The sequence below is a fragment of the Tachyglossus aculeatus genome, chromosome 16 (genome assembly GCF_015852505.1).
Source record: "Tachyglossus aculeatus isolate mTacAcu1 chromosome 16, mTacAcu1.pri, whole genome shotgun sequence".
In the NCBI taxonomy this organism is placed as follows: Eukaryota; Metazoa; Chordata; class Mammalia; order Monotremata; family Tachyglossidae; genus Tachyglossus; species Tachyglossus aculeatus.
The window spans coordinates 10,030,475-10,055,807 of record NC_052081.1 but is presented as its reverse complement, the minus strand read 5'-3'; the positions used below and the strand labels follow the sequence as shown (position 1 = coordinate 10,055,807).

At 45.8% G+C, this 25,333-nt stretch overlaps 1 protein-coding gene across 3 annotated transcripts in view; it reads right to left on the bottom strand.

Annotated features, from left to right (window-relative positions):
• Positions 1-25,333, bottom strand: part of RASAL2 (RAS protein activator like 2) — a 260,025-nt gene that overhangs the window by 113,605 nt on the left and 121,087 nt on the right. For all 3 annotated transcript variants that reach the window (XM_038758689.1, XM_038758690.1, XM_038758688.1), the window contains exons 2-3: positions 13,175-13,302; positions 6,058-6,184 (exon numbers count right to left, since the gene is read on the bottom strand). In XM_038758689.1, the coding sequence (XP_038614617.1) occupies positions 6,058-6,184; positions 13,175-13,302 (255 nt within the window). The remainder of the gene's footprint in view (positions 1-6,057; positions 6,185-13,174; positions 13,303-25,333) is intronic.

Here is a 25,333-nt window from a genome sequence, read left to right as displayed (position 1 = left end):
TTCTAACTGTGCCACACTTATGTAGGCCTTAGATAAGCCTTTGGCAAGCGGCCACCTTCTGTCCAGTTCTGTATAAAAGCCCGCCCCACACCTGTTGCGGTGCAGATGCTCCACGGATGTCCCGTGGAAGGGGGCTGTCCTTGCACCAGGACCTCGACCGGCTGCCGTGAGATTAAAGGTGATATGAACCCCATTGCAAAGGCTCCTCTCTTTCTTTTTTCGGTCTCACCGAATCCAGAATGAATCTGCTTGGAGGTAAGCTCCTGCGTTACAGTTACATTGAGTGATGACTTTGTACAGACCTACTCTATATCTCTGTCATTTTGGAGGGTCTAGTTGTAGCCCAGCCAACGGGCTCAGCTGAAAAGAATCACCGACCTCAGTCTGGAACCCACAGAGACACTATGCTTCCCCCATAAAACGAAGTCATGGTGACGAATGGAAGCCTCATACAATCATAATGGACACTGCAACTGCCATAATTTGGGATTCATTTATTCGTAGTTGATACTTGTGTGTGGGTGACCGGCACTGCACTGTTTGTGCTGAGTTGGTTTTGTTCTGTGACTGGCAAAAACAACCACGCTCACCCCAGGCCTGTTTGGTGGGACCAGAAGAAGAAAGTATGGCTCTTTGTGCCTGGAGAAACCACCTGATGGTAATCTGTGCACTTAATATGCTTGTGTAAACTCTGCTCATTCCTTTTTCCTGGTGTGGATTCAATTAACTTGATGAGGTGAAGTGTTAAATTAAAATCACCTCCTACAGAAAGCAGAAAGTCTTGTAGAGAAGTATAAGGCTTGTGAAAGCATCTCTGAATAAGAGGGTGTTTTCCTTGTTGGTTGGCATTTGGAGGCTGGGACAAAATTGTTTTGGTAAAGCCTCCTAGTTGGTGGTACACAATGCATCTCTGTTTTTGACCACTGTCAGTTACTATACTGCTATAAATTGGGCCAATTAAGGGATAGATTATGTAACTGTTCAGATGGGAGAGGGCCTTTCAAAAATAATCCTCAAAAGAGCTATTGTCCAAATAAACTCCACTGGATTGTATACTCTCTGGGGGCAGGGATAATGTTCATCAATTGAGAGCATTTACTGAGTGTCTGTTGTGAGAGAGCACTGAACTGAGCGCCTGGGAAAGTATGAGAGTTAGAGGACTCAATCTCTGCTCTCAAGGAGCATGCAATCCAGGGAAGAGATAGACAGATACATTTCAGAGAAGAGAGCGCAACAGTGTATAACAGATATGTACATTAGGGCTAGAGGAGCTGTGGGAATTTAAATGCTTAGGGGTGGATAAATAACTGTTGGAGATATGCACGGTGGAGATATTACAGGTTAATGAGGGAAAAGCTTCTTGGAAAGAAACGTGGTTTCAAAATGGATTTTGAAGATGTTGAGAGCTGTGGTCTGAGGAATTGAAGGGTAGGAGGAGTTTTAGGGAAAAAAACATGAGCACAAGGTTGGTGGGGGAGAGATGAGAACAAGAGATTACCTCATTATACTCCAAAATGCTTAGTACAGTGCTTTACACATAGTGGTGTTCAACAGATACTACTGATTGATGGCAAATCACAACACCCAACACTATTCCTATTCGATATGTATAGAGAAGCAGCATGGCTCAGTGGAAAGAGCATGGGCTTTGGAGTCAGAGGACATGGGTTCAAATCCCAGCTCTGCCAATTGTGAGCTGTGTGACTTTGGGCAAGTCACTTAACTTATCTGTGCCTCAGTTCCCTCATCTGTAAAATGGGGATGAAGACTGGGAGCCCCCCGTGGGACAACCTGATCACTTGTAACCTCCCCAGCGCTTAGAACAGTGCTTTGCACATAGTAAGCGCTTAATAAATGCCATCATTATTATACATAATACAGCTGGGAAAAGCCAAACCACAGGCCAGTCAAAAGGTAAAGAGCAACATTTTTCACTGCACTTTCTGCCATTTCTTTATTCACAGAGATATTTCCCAACAGAGATGCTCCATTTATTTTTCCTTGCAAGATGACACATTTTGTGAAGATCTGAAGGTGCAAATCTGCTTTTTCACCTACTGTGGGGCGGGGACTGTGTCCAACCTGATTAACTCACACCTACCCCAGCACTTAAAACAGGGCTTGATACATAAGCTCTTAAATACCATAATTAAAAAAAAGTAATCTATTTCCATGGCTGCAAAAGGCAAAGTAAACCACAGTATGGAAAAGATGAAAAAAATTTGAACAGATAGAAGGAAAAAGCAGGTAGTCTTTTTTTTGGCTGTAATTCAGACTGATTCATAACTCACCGTAGTTGTACAGCATGTGCTTTCTTGTGCGTGTGCCCCGGCTGGCTCCGGAGTCAGCGTGATTGACAGCTGACCTTTAGGAGTGCTGGTAGCCCTGCCTTCCTCGAACCAGTCCAGCCTGTCTGGCCCCTTGGGTCTGTTCTTGAGGCCGTCCACTTGGCCAGTGTGGGGGAAGAGTCTGAAATGCACCCTGTCAATCAGGGTTGGGTATAGTTCGCTGATGGGATTTCAGAGGTGGGCTCAGAAGCAGGCCCAGTTGCTAGAGCTTCCCGGGGGGGCCAGAAGACACTGGTGTCAGGTAGCAGATCTGCTCTGAATTGAATGTTAGCTTTCTATTTAGAAAATTCCACTGCAAATAATAAGGGTTTATAGACCACCAATCGCAGTGCTATGAGGACACAAATCCAATCCAAGTTGGTCACATACAGCTGTAATTTTTTTTAAAAAAAGGTATTTGTTAAGAGTCAGAAGGTCATGGGTTCTAATCCCCGCTCTACCACTTGTCTGCTGTGTGACCTTGGGCAAGTCTCTTCATTGGGCCTCGGTTACCTTATCTGTAAAATGGGGATTGAGACTGTGAGCCTGACGTGGCATACGGGCTGCGTCCACCCCAATTTGCTTATATATACCCTAGCGCTTAGGGCAATGCCTGGCACATAGTAATTTCTTAAATACCACAGTAATCATAATAATAATAGTTATTATTATTATTATGCACTTACTATGTGCCAGGCACTGAACTGTTGAGGTACATAGAAGATAGGTTGTACATGGTCCATGTTCCACATGGAACTCAGTCTTAATCCCCATTTTTACAGATGAGGTAACCAATTGAGGCACAAAGAAGTTAAATGACTCTCCCAAGATCACACAGCTTTAGAAATGGCAAAGCCAGGATTAGACCCCTGGTCCTCTGACTCCAAGGACCATACTCTTTCCACTAGGCCACACTGCTTCTCAAAACCTGTTCTGCACCTCACTGGATTCACATCTGAATGACTTAACTAAAGTATGTAAATGACTGGGGAAGATTCTCTCTTATGAGCAGTTTGTAAGTCAAAAGAATGAAAAAGCCAAACAACTGCAGAGAATGGTGGTACTATTGCTTTAGAGAAGACTTACTGACAAGTTCTGAATCCTGCCTCTACTGTTTAAGAAAACCAATGTGATGTACATGAGTGAAGCCTGAACTCACCACTGAATGCGGGGGTATTCTCCAGAAGAGTGTTTTTGCTTTACAATTCGGAATTGTGAGCCCCCCGAGGGACAACATGATCACCTTGTAACCTCCCCAGTGCTTAGAACGGTGCTTTGCACATGGTAAGCGCTTAATAAATGCTATTATTATTATTAATTGTATTTTGGTATTCAGGTCTCCTAAAATCAGCACTTTGATATCAAAAAAAGTTTGCAACAAGTCCATGAAAATACGCACGGATGGAGGCAATGGGGAGTTGGGTGGAGGGAGTAGAGTTTCACTAATTCCTAGCTGTTTTTAGGAATGTACGTATCTGCATTACAGAGGCACTTCTGTAAGGAACCCTGTCCGGGGAACTGTGATATGCCTTCCAGTCTTAAGAGACAGATAAATTGCACCAAGTTGGTGTCATGATTGGAGTTCCCATCAGAGTTTAAAGATTGAAATATAGAGAAAAGTTCTGATTTGGGGGTAGGATATAGGGGTCACCAAGTACAGTAAGGGCTAGGAGAGGAGAGAAGAGGAATTAACAGGAGTCTGCACAATTTATGGTATTTGTTAAGCGCTTACTATGTGCCAGGCCCTGCAGGTGGACTTGGACTTCCTCAGGGCTGGAAACTGCATACTGTTATCCTGATCCACCCACACACACGAGTGATACAAGTTCCAGCCACACCTGATATGGTTTCCAACTACACTGGTTTGAAACAGGGTGGCCTAGTGGATACAGCATTGGCCTAGGAGTCAGAAGGATCTGGGTTCTAATCCCAGCTCTGCCACGTGTCTGCTGTAGGACCTTGGGCACTTCTCTGGGTCTCAGTTACCTCATTTTAATACCCTCTATTATTTGTATTTACCCCAGCACTTAGAACAGTCCCTGGCACATAGTAAGTGCTTAACAAATACCATTATTATTATTATTAATAATCCCCATTTTACAGATAAGGTAACTGAGGCACAGAAAAGTGAAGTGACTTGCCCAAGATTACACAGCAGACAGGTGGTGGAGCTGGAACTGGAATCCAGATCCTTCTGGTTCCCAGCCCATGCTCTACCCATTAAGCCAGGCTGCTTCTCTGTGGTTTATTCTACCGTTCTCCAACTCTTGGTGCAGTGTTTGGCAATCAATCCATCAGTGGTATTTATTGAGTGCTTACTGTGCAAAGAACACTATACTACGCACTTGGGAGACTACACTACATTTGGTAGACATGATCCTTACGGTCATGGAGCTTACACTCTAGTGCTCAGGGTATACAATACCGTGCTTAAAAAAATCCCACTGAAAGATAACTATGAAGTCCCAGGGTTTAAATTTTCACATTCTCCTCCCCTACACAGTTAGGGTTTAGCATAGACTAGGCCAATATTTCTTAAACTAAGAGTTGGGAGGCCCTGCTTGGGCCTGGGAACTGTCATGGAAATTGAAGTTGCGGAACAGGGGTATGTTGGAGGCCAGATGAATGGTGTGAGTCAACTTTCCTTCTTGGGCTCTGAATGGGATGAACCTTGCCAGTGGTTGGGCCTGTCCAGAGAATGACAAGCTCATTCGTGGACTTTCAGCCACGTCTCCCCCTCCTCCCCCTCTCCATCCCCCCCACCTTACCTCCTTCCCTTCCCCAGAGCACCTGTATATATGTTTGTACATATTTATTACTCTATTTATTTATTTTACTTGTACATATTTATTCTACTTATTTTATTTTGTTAATACGTTTTGTTTTGTTCTCTGTCTCCCCCTTCTAGACTGTGAGCCCACTGTTGGGTAGGGACCGTCTCTATATGTTGACAACTTGTACTTCCCCAGTGCTTAGTACAGTGCTCTGCACACAGTAAGCGCTCAATAAATAAGACTGAATGAATGAATGAAACGATGGGGTTGGGCCCCAGCATACATGACAGAACCTCTCATGTGTACAAGTGTCTTGTGAACTGGCTGGGATGGAATCCTCAGCAATCCCCAGGGACACCTGTGCATTCATTCACACATCTGCTCTCACCCAGGAAGCCAAGTTGTGCCCGATCCCAGCCCCAGCCCCTCACGACGGAATGCAAAGCTTCTCGGTTCCAAATCCTGGGGCTGTGGAGCAATCTCGCAAATGTGGGGCTGTAGACCCACAATAATCTCACTATCTGAATCACACCCTCCGCTTCCCTGATACCAAATAGTAGCCTCACTAATGGGACAGATAAATCTCAGCACTGAAAAAAATCACTTGGTTGTCACTCGTTTATAAGGAAAGACATTTTCTAATCAATCAATCAATCAATCAATCAGTCATATTTACTGAGCGCTTACTGTGTGCAGAGCACTGGACTAAGCGCTTGGGAAGTACAAGTTGGCAACATATAGAGACAATCCCTACCCAACAGTGGGCTCACAGTCTAAAAGGAATGACTAATGGCTTCCTTCCATCTCTCAGTTAACATACAATTTTTTTTACAAAACAACAACAACAACGTGACAACAGAACCCGAGGCCAGTTGTGCCTTATTCGAAGGCATAACAACACGACATCTACAACTACACAATCAAGTGTAGGACGTTTTCCCCACTTTCCAGCTTACCTAGCTTGCTGGCGCCCTCCGGTGGATATTCGGGAAACTGACCCTCTGAAGGGACGCTCACAGTTCTCCTCAGGCATCGCCCTTTGGTCGAATCTGTCTGAGGCTCTTGCCCACCTTCTGAAGAGACCTAGATGAAAACAAGCCAAAAAAACCCAAAACAAAAACAAATAACGGGGTTTAGTGTGATGCTTCAGTAGTCTGTACTAGATCCTGACAGGATGATGAGAGAATAAAGCAATGATTAAGCAACCAACAAGGTGAAGTAAAAACGTACAAAATAATTAACTCTAATGCACTATTTCCCTCTTGCAGGGCATTACAGAGGAGTGGATAACCAGGAAAGGCAAGTTTATAAATTGACTTGGGTACAGTGAACATAAATCAATATCCAGGTGCATGCCTGCTTAGTGCCAATAAATTTAAACACATCCACCCACATAACTAGCAGGTAATTTTGTCCTTGGAAATTGTAAATGGGAGGAACTGTTCAGGCTTGTGAATCTTGCCTGTGGAAGGCCAATTAGGCAAAAGGAATAAAGTCCTGGAGACACTCCTCTGAGGTCTTAGATAGGAAACAGACCATGTGGTTTCTATCAGACTTTTAGACTGTGAGCCCACCGTTGGGTAGGGCCTGTCTCTATATGTTGCCAACTTGTACTTCCCAAGCGCTTAGAACAGTGCTCTGCACACAGTAAGCGCTCAATAAATATGATTGATTGATTGATTGGAAGAGATCTCTGATTTCATTTTCGGCCTTCCAGAAGATTAGGATGAAAACTAAAAGGGCAAACTGCCTCACATGTTGTCTGAGATGGGATGGAGAGAGCAGAGATCGTCTTAGAAATGGAGGGTGAGAGAGGTGCATCACGGGACTGGTTTAGCCAAAGTTCTTTAAATGAGAGCCCTTTGTTTCCACTTGAGGTTTGTGTAAAGGAGCAGAGATACACCCTTTATCATGATATTGACTTCTCCCCAATTAGTCAACAATATATTTGCTTACCCCTTATCTAGATGAACAGAGTACTCTTAGCTCCAAATACTCATGAGTTATTTATTCCAACACTGAACATAGCCAATTTTAACTATTTACCGCACTATGTTCATATGGTCAAAGGCCCAGAGATCGATGTCAAGCATTATTCATTCATTCATTTATTCATTCAATCGTATTTATTGAGCGCTTACTGTGTGCAGAGCACTGTACTAAGCACTTGGGAGATACAAGTTGGCAACCCATAGAGACGGTCCCTACCCAACAGTGGGCTCACAGTCTAGAAGGGGGAGAAAGACAACAAAACAAAACATATTAACAAAATAAAATACAATAAATATGCACACATAAAATAGAGTAATAAATACGTACAAACATATATACATGTGCTGTGGGGAGGGGAAGGAGGTAAGGCAGGGGGGATGGGGAGGGGGAGGAGAGGGAGAGGAAGGAGGGGTCAATCGACACCTGCTGTAACCATTAATTCTACCCAACCACGCTAAAAACAGGCTTCAGTGCACCTGCCTCCGGCTTTGTTTCAATAATGCAACTCCTATATCCGAGCCAATGATAACGATGGAGACTCTCCAAGTTGCAACCTGCAACCTAAAGAGCTGGAAGGCATTCCAGACTCCAGTCACCATGGGGACCGGGAACCCACATTCCTTTATATAGACTAAGAATTCCCCACTCTAGCCAAGACAATAACTGGTTATCTGCACGTATAAAATGTGCCAGCCAAAATTTTGGGGCATTAAGAAATGTCCGATTTGGAAGATATAGGTAATTAATACTAACAGTAATTGTAGAAATAGCCTACTCTGAATTACATAGGATTTTACCAAGGTCAATCTTTACAACAATCCTGTTATGTGGGTAGCAATTTTACCCCCAGTTAATAAAGAAAATGAAATACAGAGAATTAAGTGTAGGGATCAATTTAAAACACAAAAGTACTCATTCTCCTAAGTCCCATATCTGAGGCAGAGATGAATGAGAAATTTGTCCAAACGTTTTGGATTCTTTGGAAGATCAGTTCTATTACAATATGTGGGAAACAGTGTGACCCAATAGAAAGATCATGGGCTTGAGAGCCAGGGGACCTGAGTTCTAAACCCCGCTCTGCCACATGTTTGCTGTGTGACTTTGGGCAAGTCACAACTTCTCTATGCCTCAGTTACCTCATCTGTAAAATGTCGATTAAGACTGTGAGCCATATGTGGGATATGGACTATGTCCAACCTGATTATTTTGTTATCTACCCCAGCACTTAGTACAGTGTCAGGCATAAAGTAAGTGCTTAACAGATAGCATTCTTTTATTGCCCATTATTACCCCACGTTCATTCCAGCTTTGCTGAAGCCTCAAAGGAAAAAGCAGCTTTTTTTGTGAGCCTCATGGAGGCTAGCTAGTCTTGCAATGATGAGTTTTTTTCTGGAACGAAGTTTATAAAGGCCTACCACACTGAAAGTGTACTGAACCACCTTCTTTCCAATAGGCTCCACAAAAACTGGGAAGGAAATCAATAAGGCCTTCTTGCTAGGTATAAAGTTGACCCAATCTGTTTCTCAAAAGCAGATTCAAGTTCCTGTTTGTTTTCCAGCCCTTAAAATTTACAACACGACCAGACAGTCTCTGAAAATGTTCCTTAAAGTATAGGTCCTTGTCTGTTCCTTTCTTTCCCAGGATATGAGTCTAACGATAGTAAATGTTCTTCTGAAAACTGCAATCCTTACATAAGGATCAAGTATCTTCCAGTCCTACCTATGCGATTTATAGAAGAAATATCTCTTCTTCTTTACACCAAGAAATATCTTGGTGTAAAATATTAACACCAAGGGACTCCCATTTTCAGAATCAAAGTTCTCTGCCAAATTTCTTTGATTCCCTGGTTAAAGACCACTGAATTTCTCATTAAGTTGTTCCAAAGGCAACTGATTTCTCCACAAGCAAAAATTCAAAAATTACTGGCAAATTATGTTTGAGAGCTACTTGGGATTAACTTCACATCATGGTGAAGCTGATCCCACAAACATCACAAATATTAACAAGACCAGTTTTGTCTCCTGCTGCAAAGAGATGGACCAAAAACTGATTTTGGGTATAGATTCTAAATTGCCAGACTAAACATTACACTGTTCATAAAGCATTATTCTGAAACTTGCAAGAAACAGGTTTTGTTTTTATTCTTGCCCTTTGTTTGTTCCTTTGGGTCTTTCAATAATCTGCCCCTTTTCTAAAGGGGAGAAAAGAGATAGGAAAAGCAGTTAAGTATATTGTACTGTCTCAAGCACTAAGTACAGTGCTTTGAGAAGCAGCGTGGCACAAATTAGGTGCTTAACAGATACCCCAGCTCTGCAACTGGACTGCTGTATGGTCTTAGGCAAGTCATTTAATCAACACATGGTACTCGCTGAGCACTAACTGTGTGCAGTATCTCTGAATTTCAGGGTCCTTGGCCTCGGAGCTCCATGTGGGACAGGATTAGTTTATATCTGATTCTCTTGTAGCTACCTTAATCCTTAGCACATAGTAGCACTTAATAATAAATACGGTAATTATTAACCATTTAAGGGTCTCCAAGGAGCTATTCACTTAGACAGTTTGGTATTAACCCTTTAGGACAGTCCCTTCTCCATTAAGGCCAGACCCACGACTCAGGCCCTCCTGGTTGAAAAGAATGGAAATCTTAGAGGTCTCCTTAAGGAGAATGAAGTGAATTCACGCCCTCCAGATGGCTACCAGTGGCAAGAGAGGCTCACCCCTCCACTTCCTGCTAGCTGGTCCCTGAGAGCAGCTATCACCAGCTGTAACCACCTCTCCAGCTACTTTAACACTGGAGTCCACTTGGCCTACATCCTTTTATCACTTGTGGAGAAAAGGGAACTCTGAAATTGGTCCCTCCAACCACTCCTCTTTAGGGTGTGCCTGGGCCAGGCCAGCTGGAGCCTTGCCTGACACCTAAGCAGGGCAGTGCACTCCATCACATACAGACAATGCCTTTGACTCAATTTGCATGTAGCAATTTACTAAACCACTGAGTCGTTTCTCAAGGTGCTTCCTGGCAGGCTCTTTGGAGCACCTTCTGCATGACTTTACCCTTCTGCTAAATCCCCAAATTAGTAGTCGGTGTATTTAACACTTCTCATATTTAGCCCCCCTCAAAACAGACTTTCCCCAAATTGGACAATAACTATGCAAAATACGAGAATACCTAAAAGATCCTCCACACAGACCTAATACATGAATGATGCTGTAGGGCAATATAATAATTCTCCTCCTTTCCAGCAGTGTTTCTAGATAAAGATTTGTTTTACCGCCTCGCAAACCCTGCCTAATTGATCTTTAATACAGCAATAAGTACCCCATGATTACTTGATTAGGGTTTTAAACATCCTAAGCAGAGAAAATTTAACTCTCCGCTTCAAGGGATCCCAAAATTTCCATCAGAATTCCTCAGTTGAGACATGGGCTTCAGATGACTTGGGCAGATAGGGCAAAAGCAACTTCTGGCACTTCCCTGCCTGCCCTACCCTCCCTCTCTCCAGCCCCACAAGGCAAGTGGATTGCCACCATTTCCTGTTGTCTGAAAAGACAGCCAGCCAGCGTTTGGTGGTGGGGAATTAACAAAATACAGAGTTTTGCCATCCCAGGAGCAGACACTACAATGACTTTGCACTCTGATTTGCCAAGAAAGACACCACAATTTTCCAGATTACTCAAGGGCAGAGGATGAGCTCCTTTCTCTGGTAATTAAACAACTCATATCACTCCCTCCTTTGCTTCCTTGCCTAGGGCAGAGTTAGGACAAGTATCTTGGGGAAAAGATGAAAAGGTGGGGACAAGAGGAAAGGTATCAAAATTAACAGCATGCTTTTCTATCGAGAGACAAGCACTTCATGGAGGGCCTCCCTTTGTGGAATGAAAAGGCCCTGCCCCTGCAGAGGTTTGAGGCAGGCACTGGCATTCAAACTATACTATATTCATACTATAAAGAAGGCAGAAGATGCCAGGACAGGAAACTGAAAATGCTGTTTGTTATCACAACCCACAACTATTTACTGAACAAGTTATGGAATTCAAATGTAAATGACTTGTTGGGGGCGAAAAGAGGAGGGGTTCAGGCCAGGGGGATTTCAGAGGAAGTTGAAAGGAAGCCTGGGAAACAAACTGCAGTATGGAAAACCTGGATGTTGAGAGGAATAATGTAGTTTTTCCTTTCCTCTTCCCCTACTGTCTTCTTTGGATTGGTGACTTGCATTTTCCCTACCGTTTCAACTCAAAGTGGTCTTTGGGAAACTGAACTTTCTGCTTCCAATTTAAGAGAATGAACTTTCTCCATCTCCCTTGCTTCTTTGTCCTCCTTCCTGCTTTATTCTTGATGCCTCTTTCTCAGCCTATCTCTCTCCATTTTCTCCTCTCATCACCTCTCGATCCATTCACCCCTCCACTCCTCTCCTTTCTTTTTTTATGGTATCTGTTTTGTGCTTACTATGTTCCAAACACTGTTCTAGGTGCTGGTATGCATACAAGTTATTAGGTCAAACACAGTCCCTGTTCCACATGGGGCTCACACTTTTCTTTTGTAGGATTACTTTTCTCTCACTGTTTGGGAGCTCTTGCACCTGGTTCATCTTGACAGTGTTTTCTTCCAGTTCAAATGACAGCTCAGTAGGTTACAAGCTAAATCTTGCTTGGTTGAATGGCATTGGCGTTTCAGTGGACAGTTTCAGAATGCTAAGACACAGTCCTTGTGTTATGAGGGATGAGCCTGAATTAGGGCCCCCAATCCAACAGACCACCAATTCCCCACATGAGCAAACCCTGCCCCTACCAAGTTTCCCCTAACCTGCCCTAGAGTTCTGATCCCCAGCCCAGTAAAACTCAGCTTTAGATACCCCTCGTCACTTTTCCTCGAAATAGCCCTGCCTAAGGCTGCTGATGGGACCAACAACTTGCTTCCACCTTCTGCATCTCTCTCTGAGGGAGCTTCCCCCAGCTGTGCAGTGGGGTCAGAGGATGAGTGCAGACACCGGTGGTGATGGGGTCTGGAGAAGCAGCATGGCATAGTGCACAGAGCATGGGCCTTGGAGTCAGAAGGTCATGGGTTCTAATCCTGGCCCTGTCACTTGTCTGCTGTGTGCCTTCGGGCTAATCATTTCACTTCTCTGGGCCTCAGTTACCTCATCTGTAAAATGGGGATTGAGACTGTGCGTTCCACAGCCCCAGTGTGACAGGGACTGTGCCTACCCCGATTTGCATGTATCCACCCCAGTGCTTAGTACAGTGCCTGGCACATAGACAGCGCTTAACAAATACCACAATTATTATTACTGATATTATTATTAATTCATGTTACTCAGGACTCCTCCTCCTCCCAACTCACACCTGTCAGCATCTGCTGAGGAAATGTGCCTGTCACAAGTAACAAAACAGCTTCATTTTAACCATTCCTATTTGTGGGCATCATTGCTCATTCAGAGAACAGATCTAGTCATGGTAGAATGCGCATCAAAGGGGACGTGTAGTTCAGTTCACCAAACTGAAAGTGTCATAACTAAAAATGCTCAAACACACCAAGGCCACCAACCAGGCCTCGGGAATTTGTTTGCTAACTCAAAATTTCTGTAGTCTTGAAATGTAACCGTTTCTGTGCTTGGATCTTTATGTGAATCAAAGGCGTGCAAGGACGTATTTCCTAGAGTTTAAGGACCATTATGGCCTAGTGGAAAGAGGACAAGCCTGGGAGTCAGAAGATCTGGGTTCTAGTCCCAGCTATGCCATGTACCTACTGAGTGACCTTGGGCAAGTCACTTAACTTCTTTGTGCCTCAGTTTCTTCATCTGCAAATTGGGGAATGAATATCTGTTTTCCCTCCCAGACGGTGAGCCCCATGTGGGACCTGATTATCTTGTATCTTAGTACAGTGCTTGGCATGTAGTAAGCAATTAAATACTACAGGTATTTTTATAGTTATTTCCAAAACTATACTTTGAGCCTCCCTCACTTGTTCCGCAGTTCCCTGGTAATAACCTCAATGGTTCAAACGAAAATCAAAATTGGGCTGTTTCTTCTGGGCATGCAGTCAGATGGGGAAGGGCACCTCGTCAGCTACAGACATCTCACCTCCTTCTCTTTGTTGAGCAACACCAACTGGCTGTCTGTAAGTATGCAGTACTTCCGCTCCCATTTTGCTGTTTCAGTGTAAGGTGACTGACCGCACGACAAGCGGTGGGTAGGCGGCCCTTTCACATCTGTAGTAGAGGATAAAGAAAAAAAAGAGAAAAAGTCACAGGTCATTAATTTGCCTAATTAGCCAGCACTGGAAATTGAAGAATCATCAGGTAAACCAATTATTTGGACAGGTCTTGTGGAGAATTAATTGAAAAGCAAATTGAAAATTTTTCAGTTGCTTTAAAAAAAATTCATTTGTTCAATTCAATCTGGAAAAACTGGCAGACTTCATCTGGGGGAATCCCTGGGGCCAGGATGAGTTAAGGACCGAAGAATATTGGGCAGAATGGTGGCCCATTCCTGATCCAGCATGCACTGCTCTCATTGCTCAGTGGTGCTCTAAAATGAGGGGATGTTACCTTCCTCATAACACCCAAACCAGTAAAGCTCCAAGAAAGAAAACAGGAGAGAAAAGTAACAGGGAACAGGCATTCCACTTTAAACATGCTAGTCTCAACCCCATCTCCAGCTCAATGCTCTTTGGGAAGTGTTGGTGTCCCAAAACACTTTGAAGAGAAACTTATGGGAAGGTTGATGTGGAGAGGGGCCCCGAGAGAGAGGGGCCAAGACTGCCCTGCAGGCCTCAGGCAAAGGAAAGCTAGGTCCCGGTGTTTGTAGCCATCCAATGATCTCCATGTCTATGGGTTCAGGGCTCTGCAAACTCTGGCCTTGGGGGTCTTCAAGGAGACATGACCCAAGGCAAAATAGTTCACTTGGAGTGGATGAGTCCACCATGTCACCCAGTGAGAAGTGGTCGTCCCGGGTGAACTGGCCCACATGTTGAGCTGTGTCTCCGGTGGGGCTAATGAATGGAGGCAGAAGAAGCAGGCGAGTGCTTCCCCTTGTCCTACTGCCCCTAACCTCTCGCCTCCTCTTTGCCCCTTTCCCTTCTCTTCTCCTTGCCCTTTGACCCACTCCTCATTTCCTTGTCTCCTCCCAACCCCTCACTTGGGCTCTCCCCTTACGTAGCCAGGCTTCTGGTCACCTTAAGTAGAAGGCTGCCATGAAAGTTGTGGCAGCCTAAGGCACTAGAACCTAGGAAGGGGATATTAGGACCCCAAGGTCAAAGAGGTACTAAGGGGACGGGAACAAGGGGCACTCCTGTCCTACTCAAAACTCCAGTCCACAGGGAATATCTGTTCCAAGTCACTTGGGCGAAAACCTAGTTATATTTAGACTATAATATAGTACTACCACTAGATGCCAGTAAATCCACACAGCACACACACAAAACCCTCTTCCATGTGGAACAAGATATACAGAAACTAACATTTACATGGGTACTCAACCCTAACAAAAGTGCCTTCCAGCACCAAAGTAGGGCACCTGAAATATCCATTGATCCTTAGTACAGTGGATTCCACTTTTTCATAAAATACCGAAAACAAACAACTTTTTGCCTTGAGCTAATACTTTCAAAGCTTTGGTATGAATGGGCCAGCTTTCATGGAGTTTTGCAAAGTAGAACAAAAGTTCATCATGAACACTCACTAAATCCATTAAGCCAGACTACTCAATATACACATTAAAAGATCTTCAACCACTGGAGACCACATCCTTTCAGGAATCCACATCAGAAATTATTTTAAATCTATTATTCATTCCTGTTTAGTAATTCTGCTGGAGTAAGTGGAGTTGAAATAACAGAATGGAAAATTTAAAACACACATCTGTAAGTGGGAGAGGGAGTTCAATAATGAAAAGGAATTGTCTGCTTCGCAAGGGTCTTTCAGTGCGACTTCTAGCATCTCTACCTAATTTGGACTTTGAAGCGCTCTGTGCAGTGCTCTGTGCACAGCAAGCGCTTAAAAAATACGACAATGAATGAGCCCTCTGAGGACATTCCTTGGGAGCTTCAAAATTTTATAAAATTATTATTATGACTAATCAGGAGGAGAGATAGCAGCTATGGAAAGGGTAATCTGCTTGCCTGTACTCAATAACCAATACAGTGTCATCCTCAACTCTGCTCTCTCATTCACCCCAAACATCCAATCCGTCACCAAAACCTGCCAATCTCACCTCCACAACATCACCAAGATCCACCCTTTCCTCTCCATCCAAACCGCTACCTTGCTGGTTCAATCTCTCATCCTATCCCGACTGGATTACTGCATCAGCCTCCTCTCTGATCTCCCATCCTCCTGTCTCTCCCCACTTCAGTCTATACTTCACTCTGCTGCCGGGATAATCTTTGTGCTGAAATGCTCTGGGCATGTTACTCCCCTCCTCCAAAATGTCCAGTGGCTGCCTGTCAACCTACGAATCAAGCAAAAACTCCTCACTCTCAGCTTCAAGGCTCTCCATCACCTCGCCCCCTCCTACCTCACCTCCCTTCCTTCTTTCTACAGCCCAGCCTCCTCCCCCTCCCCCCGCCGCTCCTCTGCCGCTAATCTCCTCAATGTACCTCATTCTCGCCTGTCCCTCTGTCGTCCCCCCGGCCCACGTCCTTCCCCTGGCCTGCAATGCCCTCCCTCCACACATCCACCAAGCTAGCTCTCTTATGAGAAGCAGTGTGGCTCAATGGAAAGAGCCCGGGCTTGGAAGTCAGAGGTCATGGGTTCAAATCCCAGTTCTGCAATTGTCAGCTGTGTGACTTTGGGCAAGTCACTTCACTTCTCTGGGCCTCAGTTCCCTCATCTGTAATATGGGGATTAATACTGTGAGCCCCACGTGGGACACCCTGATCACCTTGTATCCTCCCAAGCACTTAGAACAGTGCTTTGCACATACCAAGCACTTAACAAATACCATCATTATTATTATTATTCCTCCCTTCAATGCCCTACTGAGAGCTCACCTCCTCCAAGAGGCCTTATTAGACTGAGCCCCCTTTTTCCTCTCCTCTTCCCCATCCCCCCTGCCCTCCTTCCCCTCCCCACAGCACTTGTATATATATTTGTACAGATTTATTACTGTATTTATTTTACTTGTACATGTTTACTATTCCATTTATTTTGTTAATGATGTGCATATAGCTTTAATTCTATTTGTTCTGACGACTTTGACGCCTATCTACATGTTTTGTTTTGTTGTCTGTCTCCCCCTTCTAGACTGTGAGCCCGTTGTTGGGTAGGTACCGTCTCTATGTTGCCAACTTGTACTTCCCAAGCGCTTAACACAGTGCTCTGCACACAGTAAGTGCTCAATAAATATGATTGAATGAATGAATGAGTGAATGAATACAGTTTCCCTTCTTTAAAAAAGGCAGCTGAATGCATCATTAGCTAGCATTCTCCTGAAGCTTCTGTAATGTGGAGGATATGCTTACTTTATGTATAAATTTTTTTGGGGGGGGGGCGGGTTTGTGACAGATGACTACATTTCCAGCTGGGCCACTCACCTTAAGCAGGTCACATAATCTATTTGTTTCCAATCATCGTCATCATCATCATAATAATGATAATACTTGTGGTATTTATTAAGCACTTACTATGTGCCAAGCACCATACTAACTGCTGGGATGGATACAAGCAAATCAGGTTGAACACAGTCCCTGTCCCAAAATCTCAATCCCCATTTTACAGATGAGGTAACTAAAGCACAGAGAAGTGAAGTGACTTGCCCAAGGTCACAGCAGACAAGTGGCAGAGTTGGGACCTTCTGAATCCCAAGCTTGTGCTCTATCCACTATGTCATGCTGCTTTTCAATGTCCTGCCACTTGTAACCTGGGGGTAGGTAGACCAGAAAAATATACCATACTGCAAGGGAAATAAAAATGTAATGTACTGAGATGTCTGTGAACAACTAAAGCTAAATAATAGGGTGGTGGAGGAGAACACGCAAAAATTATTTGGTATCAATATAGAATTTTCAAAGTTCTTTGTCAATCTGAGCACATTCCATCATTCAACTCTTTCAGGACCCATTATTTACTGGCACTGGGTAACTGGGACTCTGCTCCAGCCTTTGCAAAAGACCCAGCATGTGTGTGAAACTGATTACTCAAAAGTGCCAAAAGCATTTCTTTGTCAGGTTTGACATATCCTATTCCATTGTCCATCAATAACATGCAAGATTGAAGACAGCTCGTTGTTTACTCTTCTCATGGGTCTAAATGTCATGACCTATGTCTCATCAAAGGTTAAAATCACTTGAATAACCTCTTAGAAGGAACCAAAGAAGAACTCTTCTCTGTGCATCTTCCCCTGCAACACTGAAGAAAAAACACGGAAGAAAACAGCACTTCTGCCTGCTTGTCACATTGTTACATGGTGCTTGTTTGTTTCTTTCTTTCTCTCTCTCTCTTCCCCCTCCAACCCCAACCTACAGCTCTGAAAAGTTCATCAGGCATGTCTACAAATACCTACAATGCCCACTTTCTCTGGTGGCCAGAAACTTGTCTCACACTAGAAAGCTTCTCTGAGAATATTTATAATGGAAGAGTAAAGGGGTTGGATTGGGAATGGAGAGAGTTAAGAGCCCATAACCATAACAGGGGGAATGTCCAACAGCTTGTGAAAGCACTTTCAATTTGTACCATAATTGAACTTTCTTTGTTTTTATTTTTTTTTTTTAATGGAGTCTCCTATGGCCCTGAGACATGTGGAGAAACATTATGTCCTACTTTCCCAAGGAAGACACACGGATCAGGAAATTTCTATGGAAGGAAAAATGTCATGGAGTATCATCGAGTCTCAATCAGCACTTCCATAATATCGACAAGCCCACGTCTCCTTCGGCCTCAATGCCAACTATTTTTGTGGTGCTGGACACTTTTTCCCCTATTTACCTCCATGGTACCAGCTTACTGAATAGAGCTATGAATTGCAACAATTTTTAGGATTGCTGCTTTCTTGCTTCTAAACACAGAACATCTCTTTTTGAATTTTATAAAATTCCTCTTCAATTTCCCTTGCCTGAATGAAACAAATTCCAACTAATTAAGAGAAGGAGCACGGCTTAGTGGAGAGAGCACGGGCCTAGGAGTCAGGAGGACCTGAGTTGTAATTCTGACTTTGACAATTGCTTGCTGTGTGACCTTGGGCAGGTCATTTAAATTTCTGTGCTTCAGTTTCCTCAACTGTAAAATGGGGATTAAATACCTGTCCTCCCTCCTATTTAGACTGTGAGCCCCATGCAGGATAGGGACTGTGTCCGACCTAATCAACTTGTATCTACCCCAATACTTAGAACAGTGTTTGGCACTTAGTAAATGCTTACCAAATACTATGAAAATACAAACTGAAAAAAGTACATTAAGTGATATGTAAAGTGTGGGGATAGATTAATATAGGAAAAAGGGGTGAAAGACAATTTCAAACAACAAACAGCTCTTTGAGGTGGTTCGAACTGCTGATCATAGATAAATCCTTTTTTTATTTTTTCAATCTTTACTGGACTTCAATAGACCCCATGGACCAAGTTTCTACATTATTTCTGATATTATTAAAAGGGCATGAGTGGTTTTGATGCCAAATCTTACTTATCCTAGAAAGCTCATGTGCTTCTATGCCTTCTCCTGATTAGGGTCATAAACTTGGTTTGAATTGCAATAACTCTGGCTCTGAACTGAAATGAACAGCCCCACATTTTCTCTGTCTTGCATACGGGGGGATTCAAGGTCAATGTGCAAATGACTAAGTGTTTGGAAGTGGGGTCAGAATATCTGTAATTTTTTGTAATTTGTACTGATGTCTGTCACCCCCCTGCTATACTGTAAGCTCGTTGTGGGCAAGGAATCTAACTGTTTATTGTTGAATTGTACTTTCCCAAGCACTTAGTACAGTGCTCTACACACAATAAGCGCTCAATAAATACAATTAAATGAATGAATGATGGTCAAACTATTTCAAACCCAATGTCTGTGCGATCAGTTACTACCACCTCAGAAATCATTGAGCTAGGTGGGTTAGGGCTCCTGAATAATAATAATAATAATAATAATAATAATAATAATAATAATAATAATAGCATTTATTAAGGGCTTACTATGTGCAAAGCACTGTTCTAAGCACTGGGGAGGTTACAAGGTGATCAAGTTGTTCCACGGGGGGCTCACAGTCTTAATCCCCATTTTACAGATGAGTTAACTGAGGCTCAGAGAAGTTAAGTGACTTAACCAAAGTCACACAGCTGACAACTGGCCGAGCCGGGATTTGAACCCATGACCTCTGACTCCAAAGCCCGTGCTCTTTCCACTGAGCTATGCTGTTTCTCCTGCTGAGCCATGCTGCTGAATGAGATATGAACCAACAAAATCTGGCTGGGCTGTGGTCTATGGTAGAGGGAAGTTGTGTGAAAAAATGATTTTATAACTTTGATAATGGTGAACGTTCACCCCAAACCTGATATAAGTGTAAGAAGGTGGGATAGCGGTCCAAGTGGTGTGCTTTAAAACCTTTCATATCTAAGGGTGGAAGTGAGCTAGCACAGACCAGAAGAGTAACTGTTGAAAATAGGACCTGAAGCATTTAGTAAAAATATACCATAGGGTTTAACGGTGCTAAAGTCAAACCCCTGATTTCAATTTAATATACTTTGCCTTCTCTATCTCTAGGAAAAATATGTTCTCTCACCCATTTCCAGCTTTTATCTCTGCCAAGGGAAGCATTCGCACGGCTCCGAATGTTAGCCTTGGAGTGCTACGCTATTTTCGATCAAGTCTGTTGTGTGCAGAGTATGGCTTTAAGAAGTTTACTATCCTAGGAGGTACACACATAAATCAATCAATCAATCAATTGTATTTATTGAGCGCTTACTGTGTGCAGAGCACTGAACTAAGCACTTGGGAAGTACAAGTTGGCAACATATAGAGACGGTCCCTACCCAACAGTGGGCTCACAGTCTAAAAGGGGGAGAGTAATAAATATGTACAAACATATATACAGGTGCCGTGGGGAAGGGAAGGAGGTAAGATGAGGGGGATGGAGAGGGGGACGAGGGGGAGAAGCTGCTTCATGAAGCAGAAGCCATCATGAGGCCAAAATGAAAGGGTTCTGCTGAAGCGATAGCAAGCCGAGACTAGATGGCTCCATCTTCACGCCTCCTAAAGATGATTTCTTCCTTTGTCATAGGCAGGCATTGACTTCAAACGTTTGTCTGTGGGGTGTGATGAAACCAATCCAATAATCTGTTTTTGACGCCCAACTCCTCCTCTAAACTCCTTGTGGGCAGGGGGTCCCATCTACCAACTCTGTTAGAGTGGACCCTCCCCAGCATTTTGTACGGGGCTCTCCACAAAGCGAGCGAGCGCTCAGTACATACCAGAGATCAATTGATAACCATCGATAAATAAGCAGTATGGCATGGGGACAGGGCACGGGCCTGGGAGTCACAAGGTTTGCTGCCATTTGCCTGCTGCATGGGGATAGGGCACGGGCCTGGGAGTCACAAGGTTTGCTGCCATTTGTCTGCTGCATGGGGTTAGGGCACGGGCCTGGGAGTCAGGAGGTTTGCTGCCATTTGTCTGCTGCATGGGGACAGGTCACGGGCCTGGGAGTCACGAGGTTTGCTGCCATTTGTCTGCTGCATGGGGAAAGAGCACGGGCCTGGGAGTCACAAGGTTTGCTGCCATTTGTCTGCTGCATAGGGACAGGGCACGGGCCTGGGAGTCACAAGGTTTGCTGCCATTTGTCTGCTGAATGGGGTTAGGGCATGGGCCTGGGAGTCACGAGGTTTGCTGCCATTTGTCTGCTGCATGAGGTTAGGGCATGGGCCTGGGAGTCACAAGGTTTGCTGCCATTTGTCTGCTGCATGGGGACAGGGCACGGGCCTGGGAGTCACAAGGTTTGCTGCCATTAGTCTGCTGCATGGGGTTAGGGCACGGGCCTGGAAGTCACAAGGTTTGCTGCCATTTGTCTGCCGCATGGGGTTAGGGCACGGGCCTGGGAGTCACAAGGTTTGCTGCCATTTGTCTGCTGCATGGGGTTAGGGCACGGGCCTGGGAGTCACAAGGTTTGCTGCCATTTGTCTGTGGCATAGGGACAGGGCACGGGCCTGGGAGTCACAAGGTTTGCTGCCATTTGTCTGCTGCATGGGGTTAGGGCACAGGCCTGGGAGTCACAAGGTTTGCTGCCATTTGTCTGCGGCATAGGGACAGGGCACGGGCCTGGGAGTCACAAGGTTTGCTGCCATTTGTCTGCTGCATGGGGACAGGGCACGGGCCTGGGAGTCACAAGGTTTGCTGCCATTTGTCTGCTGCATGGGGTTAGGGCACAGGCCTGGGAGTCACAAGGTTTGCTGCCATTTGTCTGCTGCATGGAGACAGGGCACGGGCCTGGGAGTCACAAGGTTTGCTACCATTTGTCTGTTGCATAGGGACGGGGCACGGGCCTGGGAGTCTCAAGGTTTGCTGCCATTTGTCTGCTGCATAGGGACAGGGCACGGGCCTGGGAGTCACAAGGCTTGCTGCCATTTGTCTGCTGCATGGGGTTAGGGCACGGGCCTGGGAGTCACAAGGCTTGCTGCCATTTGCCTGCTGCATAGGGACAGGGCACGGGCCTGGGAGTCACAAGGTTTGCTGACATTTGTCTGCGGCATAGGGACAGGGCACAGGCCTGGGAGTCACAAGGTTTGCTGCCATTTGTCTGCTGCATGGGGTTAGGGCACGGGCCTGGGAGTCACAAGGTTTGCTGCCATTTATCTGCAGCATAGGGACAGGGCACGGGCCTGGGAGTCACAAGGTTTGCTGCCATTTGTCTGCTGCATGGGGACAGGGCACGGGCCTGGGAGTCACAAGGTTTCCTGCCATTTGTCTGCTGCATAGGGACGGGGCATGGGCCTGGGAGTCACAAGGTTTGCTGACATTTGTCTGCGGCATAGGGACAGGGCACGGGCCTGGGAGTCACAAGGTTTGCTGCCATTTGTCTGCTGCATGGGGTTAGGGCACGGGCCTGGGAGTCACAAGGTTTGCTGCCATTTGTCTGCTGCATGGGGTTAGGGCACGGGCCTGGGAGTCACAAGGTTTGCTGCCATTAGTCTGCTGCATGGGGTTAGGGCACGGGCCTGGAAGTCACAAGGTTTGCTGCCATTTGTCTGCCGCATGGGGTTAGGGCACGGGCCTGGGAGTCACAAGGTTTGCTGCCATTTGTCTGCTGCATGGGGTTAGGGCACGGGCCTGGGAGTCACAAGGTTTGCTGCCATTTGTCTGTGGCATAGGGACAGGGCACGGGCCTGGGAGTCACAAGGTTTGCTGCCATTTGTCTGCTGCATGGGGTTAGGGCACAGGCCTGGGAGTCACAAGGTTTGCTGCCATTTGTCTGCTGCATGGGGTTAGGGCACGGGCCTGGGAGTCACAAGGTTTGCTGCCATTTGTCTGCTGCACTGGGACAGGGCACGGGCCTGGGAGTCACAAGGTTTCCTGCCATTTGTCTGCTGCATAGGGACGGGGCATGGGCCTGGGAGTCACAAGGTTTGCTGCCATTTGTCTGCTGCATGGGGACAGGGCACGGGCCTGGGAGTCACAAGGTTTGCTGCCATTTGTCTGCTGCATGGGGTTAGGGCACGGGCCTGGGAGTCACAAGGTTTGCTGCCATTTGTCTGCTGCATGGGGTTAGGGCATGGGCCTGGGAGTCACAAGGTTTGCTGCCATTTGTCTGCTGCATAGGGACAAGGCACGGGCCTGGGAGTCTCAAGGTTTGCTGCCATTTTTCTGCTGCATAGGGACAGGGCACGGGCCTGGGAGTCACAAGGCTTGCTGCCATTTGTCTGCTGCATGGGGTTAGGGCACGGGCCTGGGAGTCACAAGGTTTGCTGCCGTTTGTCTGCTGCATGGGGACAGGGCATGGGCCTGGGAGTCACAAGGTTTGCTGCCATTAGTTTGCTGCATGGGGTTAGGGCATGGGCCTGGGAGTCACAAGGTTTGCTGCCATTTGTCTGCTGCATTGGGTTAGGGCACGGGCCTGGGAGTCACAAAGTTTGCTGCCATTTATCTGCAGCATAGGGACAGGGCACGGGCCTGGGATTCACAGGGTTTGCTGCCATTTGTCTGCTGCATAGGGATAGGGCATGGGCCTGGGAGTCACAAGGTTTGCTGCCATTAGTTTGCTGCATGGGGTTAGGGCACGGGCCTGGGAGTCACAAGGTTTGCTGCCATTTGTCTGCTGCATGGGGTTAGGGCACGGGCCTGGGAGTCACAAGGTTTGCTGCCATTTGTCTGCTGCACTGGGACAGGGCACGGGCCTGGGAGTCACAAGGTTTCCTGCCATTTGTCTGCTGCATAGGGACGGGGCACGGGCCTGGGAGTCACAAGGTTTGCTGCCATTTGTCTGCTGCATAGGGACGGGGCACGGGCCTGGGAGTCACAAGGTTTGCTGCCATTTGTCTGCTGCATAGGGACAGGGTACGGGCCTGGGAGTCACAAGGTTTGCTGCCATTAGTCTGCTGCATGGGGACAGGGCACCGGCCTGGGAGTCACAAGGCTTGCTGCCACTTGTCTGCTGCATAGGGTTAGAGCACGGGCCTGGGAGTCACAAGGTTTGCTGCCATTTGTCTGCTGCATGGGGTTAGAGCACAGGCCTGGGAGTCACAAGGTTTGCTGCCATTTGTCTGCTGCATGGGGACAGGACACTGGCTTGGGAGTCACAAGGTTTGCTGCCATTTGTCTGGTGCATGGGGTTAGGGCACGGGCCTGGGAGTCACAAGGCTTGCTGCCATTTGTCTGCTGCATGGGGATAGGGCACGGGCCTGGGAGTCACAAGGTTTGCTGCCATTTGTCTGTTACATAAGGACAGGGCACGGGCCTGGGAGTCACAAGGTTTGCTGCCATTTGTCTGCTGCATAGGGTTAGGGCACGGGCCTGGGAGTCACAAGGTTTGCTGCCATTTGTCTGCTGCATGGGGACAGGGCACGGGCCTGGGAGTCACAAGGTTTGCTGCCATTTGTCTGCTGCATGGGGACAGGGCATGGGCCTGGGAGTCAGAAGGTTTGCTGCCATTTGTCTGCTGCATGGGGTTAGGGCACGGGCCTGGGAGTCACAAGGTTTGCTGCCACTTGTCTGCTGCATGGGGCACGGGCCTGGGAGTCACAAGGATGTCCTACTGAGTATGTTGGTAGCAGGTCTAGGGATGGAAGTCTTACCCAGAAATGTGTTACATGAATGTCAAGAGAACGGTAGGGATGGGCATATATGGCAACATGACTCCAGGGGATGTTTGTGTGGAGGAAAGAGGGGTGGGGGGGAGGGAGGCGGTACCTTCCACATGCAAAATTATCACTTACTAGGGAAACCCTAGATAAGCCATTTCATTCGTTTGGTTTCTCATCTTCTGATGGAAACAACCAAAGCAAACCAAGTTAACAGTGTGATTTCCTTCAGTGCTTTGCAACTAGTGTCTTTGAGGTTTCTCCTCCTGTGCCACCTCAGCAAGTGTAAGGGCTCAGGGTTCCCACGTTCCTCTCCTAAGCACTAGGGAAGAGAAAGAGAAGAGAAATAGGGGGGAAAAAGGGCACTTCAGAGGGCAAAAAAAGGGAAAGTATTTTAGACTGTGTAAAACAACACACAAGTAAATGTGATTAGAATTCAGAATATCTTCCCTGACATACCTCTCATTTCCCTGCCCGTTTTTTCCTCCCTACTGCATCACTTAGGCCTATGAGTCCATACCAACTAAGTACTCACCCTAACCTCAAAGCTCTTATGCACACATCTTTATACTAAATTTCTTCACCTACTTATCATTTATTTTAATGTCCATCTCCCCAACTAGACTGTTAGCTCCTTGAGGGCAGGGATCATATCTACCACCTACTGTATTTCCCAAGCTCTTGGAACAGTGCTCTGCACAGAGAAAGGACTCAAAAAATACCATTGATGAGATGATTGATAATTAACATTGGTAAGGAGCAAGATGCACCAAGGAAGTGCATCAACATTTTGGGGAGGGAGTGGGGAGTTTATTTGCCCTAAACCTAAAAATGTACGGCATAAAGGAAAATAGAGTCCAGTTATAATGGGCACAGGGTGGTCACCAAAGGAAACAAAGGACTTCAGGCCATCAGTAGGCTCTGAACTGGGACATGAAACACAGTGAATTCCACTTTGTCACAATCAACAATGAGAAAGTACACAATTATATCACACTAAACTACCTTCTCATGCCCCCAGTAGA